Here is a 5,565-nt window from a genome sequence, read left to right as displayed (position 1 = left end):
TAGGCTGTGATGAAGGGTTGACTTGGTTGAGGGGTGGGCTGTGATGAATGGTTGACTTGGTTGAGGGGTGGGCTGTGATGAAGGGTTGACTAGGTTGAGGAGTGGGCTGTGATGAATGGTTGACTAGGTTGAGGAGTGGGCTGTGATGAAGGGTTGACTAGGTTGAGGAGTGGGCTGTGATGAAGGGTTGACTCGGTTGAGGAGTGGGATGAATGGTTGACTGTGATGAATGGTTGACTAGGTTGAGGAGTAGGCTGTGATGAAGAGTTGACTTGGTTGAGGGGGCTGACTGTGATGAATGGTTGACTTGGCTGAGGAGGAGGGGCTGGGAAGGGTTGACCTGTGATGAAGGGCTGACCTTGGTTGAGGTGTGGGCTGTGATGAAGGGTTGACTAGGTTGAGGACTCGGTTAAGTGGCTGTGATGAAGGGTTGACTTGGTTGAGGAGTGGGCTGTGATGAAGGGTTGACTTGGTTGAGGAGGCTTGAAGAGTGGCTGGGCTGTGATGAATGGTTGACTCGGTTGAGGAGTGGGTTTTTGATGAAGGGTTGACTCGGTTGAGGAGTTGGCTGTGATGAAGTGTTAACTAGGTTGAGGAGTGGGCTGTGATGAAGGGTTGACTTGGTTGAGGGGTGGGCTGTGATGAAGGGTTGACTCGGTTGAGGAGTTGGTTTTTGATGAAGGGTTAACTCGGTTGAGGAGTGGGTTTTGGGTGGTTTTGATGAAGGGTTAACGAAGGGGTTAACTCGGTTGAGGAGTGGGTTTTTGATGAAGGGTTAACTCGGTTGAGGAGTGGGTTTTTGATGAAGGGTTGACTAGGTTGAGGGGTGGGCTGTGATGAAGGGTTAACTCGGTTGAGGAGTTGGTTTTTGATGAAGGGTTGACTCGGTTAAGGAGTGGGCTGTGATGAAGGGTTGACTCGGTTGAGGAGTGGGCTGTGATGAAGTGTGGACTAGGTTGGTGAATGGGCTGTGATGAATGGTTGACTTGATTGAGGAGTAGGCTGTGATGAGGGTTGACTCGGTTGGTGCATGGGCTGTGATGAATGGTTGACTCGGTTGAGGAGTGGGTTTTTGATGAAGGGTTGACTCGGTTGAGGAGTGGGCTGTGATGAATGGTTGACTAGGTTGAGGAGTGGGCTGTGATGAATGGTTGACTTGGTTGAAGAGTGGCTGTGATGAAGGGTTGACTCGGTTGAGGGTGGGCTGTGGTGAAGGGTTGAGGAGTGGGCTGTGATGAAGGGTAGACTCGGTTGAGGAATGGGCTGTGATGAAGGGTTGACTCGGGCTTGAATGGAGTGATGAAGGGTTGACTGGCTGATGAATGAAGGTTGACTAGGTTGAGGGGTGGGCTGTGATGAATGGCTGACTAGGTTGAGGAGTGGGCTGTGATGAATGGTTGACTCAGGTTGAGGGTGGGCTGTGATGAAGGGTTGACTTGGGGGTGAGGAGTGGGCTGTGATGAAGGGTGATGACTCTGTAGGCTGAGGAATGGGCTGTGATGAAGGGTTGACTCGGTTGGCTGACTAGGCTGAATGGGCTGTGATGAAGGGCTGACTAGACTGGGGCTGATGGGCTGTGATGAAGGGTTGACTCGGTTGAGGAGGGGTGGGCTGATGAAGGGCTGACTCGGTTGAGGAGTTGGCTGTGATGGCTGGTTGAGGAGTGGGGCTGTGATGAAGGGTTGACTTGGTTGAGGGGTGGGCTGTGATGAAGGGCTGACTAGGCTGAGGAGTGGGCTGTGATGAATGGGTTGACTAGGAGTGGGCTTGGGCTTTGATGAAGGGTTGACTAGGTTGAGGGGGTGGGCTGTGATGGGGTTGACTCGGTTGAGGAGTTGTGATGAAGGGTGGACTTGGTTGAGGAGTGGGCTGTGATGAAGGGCTTGACCTCGGCTGAGGAGTGGGCTGTGATGAAGGTGGACTTGAGGGCTGTGATGGGTTGAGTGGAGCTGTGATGAATGGCTGACTCCGGTTGAGGAGTGGGCTGTGATGAATGGTTGACTAGGTTGAGGAGTGGGCTGTGATGAATGGTTGACTAGGTTGAAGAAGTTGTGATGAAGGGTTGACTCGGTTGAGGAGTGAGGAGTGTGGCCATGAGACTCGGTTGGCTAAATGAGGAGTGGGCTGCTGTGATGAAGGGCTGACTCGGTTGAATGGGCTGTGATGAAGGGACTCGGTTGGGCAGGCATGAATGGGACTAGGTTGAGGCTGAGGGCTGTGATGAAGGGTTGACTAGGTTGAGGAGGGCTGTGATGAATGGCTGACCAGGTTGAGGGGTGGGCTGTGATGAATGGTTGACTAGGTTGAGGAGTGGGCTGTGATGAAGGGTTGACTAGGTTGAGGAGTGGGCTGTGATGAAGGGTTGACTAGGTTGGTGAATGGGCTGTGATGAAGGGTTGACTAGGTTGAGGAGTGGGCTGTGATGAAGGGTTGACTAGGTTGGTGAATGGGCTGTGATGAAGGGTTGACTTGGTTGAGGAGTGGGCTGTGATGAAGGGACTCGGTTGATGAAGGGTTGACTTGGTTGAGGAGTGGGCTGTGATGAAGGGTTGACTCGGTTGAGGAGTGGCTGTGATGAAGGGTTGACTCGGTTGAGGGGTGGGCTGTGTGGAAGGGTTGACTCGGTTGAGGAGTGGCTGTGATGAAGTGTTGACTCGGTTGAGGAATGGGCTGTGATGAAGGGCTGACTCGGTTGGTGAATTGGCTGTGATGAAGGGTTTACTAGGTTGGCTGTGATGAAGGGTTGACTAGGTTGAGGGGTGGGCTGTGATGGTTGAAGGGCTGACTGAATGGTTGAGGGGAAATGGGCTGTGATGAATGGTTGACTAGGTTGAGGGGTGGGCTGTGATGAATGGTTGACTAGGTTGAGGGGTGGGCTGTGATGAATGGTTGAGGGGTGGGAGAGTGGGCTGACTAGAGGAGTGAAATGGTTGACTAGGTTGAGGGGTGGACTGAGGTGTGGAGGTTGGTGGGCTGTGATGAAGGGTTGACTTGAGGGTGGGCTGTGTGATGAATGGCTTGACTAGGTTGAGGAGGGTGGGCTGTGATGAAGGGTTGACTTGGTTGAGAAGGGTTGACTCGGTTGTTGAGGAAGGGTTGACTCCTGTGGGCTCGGTTGAGTGATGAAGGGTTGACTGGTGAGGTTGAGGGGTGGGCTGTGATGATGAGGGTTGACTAGGTTGAGGAGTGGGCTGTGATGAATGGTTGACTAGGTTGAGGGGTGGGCTGTGATGAAGGGTTGACTTGGTTGAGGGGTGGGCTGTGGTGAAGGGTTAAGTTGATTGATAAATGAGTGGTTGAAAGGCTGTCTTGGTTGAGGGGTGAGGCTGGGTTTAGGGATTTTACTTGGTTGAGCAATGGGGTTTGAATGAAGGATTTGACTTTTTAGAACGCTTGTCCATTGATTAGGTCATCACCACTTTGGTTGTCCTTAAGATCAGCCCGGATTATAGAGATCTGTAATGATGGGGTCAACACCCCTGTGCTAACTCGATCAAACATTTTGGTCTATCAGAAAGACCGCAATGACGCTTAGAACATCAACCCTACATCCCGCAATGACGTAGATGGCATTGTGTTCATTGTAGCAATATATCACAAAGACAACCTTCACTGCAGAACCCTCTGACATTATGCCGAGAATTACCAAATGGTTTCAGATGCCAAGCTGACATGCAACACATGCATGATATATTATTATTATTATAGCTGCCACGTGTAGAATAGACGCTGGAACAGTATAAATCAGATTTTAAAAGTAAGTTAAACATTCACGTTCGGGGCTCTATAGTCTAATGCTTATCCCTGGCTCATGGCTAATCTCCTCAAAGCATCGCGTCTCACATCATACTCAAAGCCTATTTATGCAAATGATATGAATAATTAAGTAGCTGTTATCATGTTTTGATATTTAAATTGGCCCTCTAAAGTTTCCAGTTTATTTCAGGATACATATTTTGTGTCACCGTGTTTAGCGTACCTTGGGTTTCAACAAGGACACAGTTCACCAAGTGCTCTTTTAACGCCGATATGTGTCGCCATGGTCAAGGATAGGTCATAAATCACTGAAGGCTTATTTTCTCGCCCGCAGCCAAGAACACTAGCTTACTTCCTAGACTAATCTGTTGCATTTGAAATACCTTATCTCGCACACAATTTCTCAATGCTGATTTCATGATATTGTGAACCTAGCTTATCTAGTCCACATTCCGCAGAACTATAAGCTTCATTAGGTATGCTATTGCATCCAAATGCAGCAAATCACTAAAACAAGCGTTGTCAACAAAACCACGTGTACAATACAACCATTGAAATACTGCTATTGAGTGTTTCATTGCCTTGAGCCATTATGTTGTGGTCGATTCGCGGGCTCTACCAAGACACAAAATGTGCTACTTTTAATAATGTATAACCCTGGGGCACAGTGGATTAATTGCCACTTATTGGTGCAGGATCCGCTTATCATGGGTTCGAGTCTAGAACGAGTATGGTCCCTTTATGTCAAACTAGTAAATACTTGTAAGCTGATCATTTTTTATTTCTTCCATAACCCGACAAAAAACGTTGTATCCAGTCACGTCAGCTATTTTAAATCCATGACACTCGATTTGACCAAATAACGCTACACACCCGTAGCATAAAACATTGCGGGTATTCACAGAATATTGGCGTGCAAAACTACAGAAAAATAACCCAGAACCTACATAGAGCAATACAGACCAAGGGAATAGAACACTATAGATCACGAACCGGGAACATCCTAAATAAATCATAGAGCAGTATCGAACAAGGGAAGATATTTCTTTAGAACATTCCATAGACTCTAGAAGAACAGTCGCACAAATCACACAACCGATTCCTGAGCAGTTTATCGCAACCTTCCATCGCCCTTATCGTGTTATGCAATATATAAATCACCGACATATTTTAAAAAGGCCTAAATGTCGACCCGTTTGGGTGATAATGTAATCGCTTCATCTATATTTCCTCGTAATGTCCTGAGGTTAGCTATTCGATATCACCATGACGCTGAATAATGTCAGATAGCATTGTTTTGCATGAATACATACACGGAAATCACCTCTCGGCGTGTTGCTATACGAGCATAACGACGCCATTCCATATAAACACGCTTTGTTGTGTGACGTAATTAGCTGGAGCTTGTCAATGCAATCAGCGGGTCGAGTTCTGGAACATGCATCAAGCTTTGTGTGAGAATGCTGGTGCTTGTGAACGGAAACCTCAGCGTTCGACATTTGCCTGAACACAGACTGGTATTGTTAAATAATATATATCAATGTGAAATAAATCTGTCAATGGCTGATACAGTTGCTATCGATGAATGTACTGCTATCCCATAGGAGTTCAATCACTATTTTCCGATTTGATTCGCAGTTGACCCTCATTTCAATGGGGTGGGTTTAAATGGGGTAAAATGTCGCGTTAAAGAGTATTGCAGTTATATTTCGTAGACTTGCACAAGTCTCTTAGGTAAAAATTAATCATTAAAATCATAATTTCTAAGAAATGATAAATAACAGACTGGTGTCCTGTACTGTCCTGTTA

At 47.6% G+C, this 5,565-nt stretch overlaps 1 protein-coding gene across 1 annotated transcript; it reads right to left on the bottom strand.

Moving 5' to 3' along the window:
• Positions 1-237: 237 nt before the first annotated feature.
• On the bottom strand, positions 238-3,631 carry LOC124252871 (flocculation protein FLO11-like). The gene is made up of 6 exons (XM_046686543.1): positions 3,550-3,631; positions 2,827-3,259; positions 2,436-2,730; positions 1,369-2,108; positions 885-1,229; positions 238-568 (listed from the first exon to the last, which is right to left on the bottom strand). The coding sequence occupies exons 1-6, from the start codon at positions 3,629-3,631 to the stop codon at positions 238-240; spliced, it is 2,226 nt and encodes a 741-aa protein (XP_046542499.1).
• Between the last annotated feature and the right edge of the window lie 1,934 nt (positions 3,632-5,565).

Source organism: Haliotis rubra, unplaced genomic scaffold, assembly GCF_003918875.1.
Source record: "Haliotis rubra isolate DU_JTF1 unplaced genomic scaffold, ASM391887v1 Scf528, whole genome shotgun sequence".
Taxonomy (NCBI): Eukaryota; Metazoa; Mollusca; class Gastropoda; order Lepetellida; family Haliotidae; genus Haliotis; species Haliotis rubra.
The sequence above is the reverse complement of the archived record's forward strand: the minus strand, read 5'-3'. Positions and strand labels throughout refer to the sequence as shown.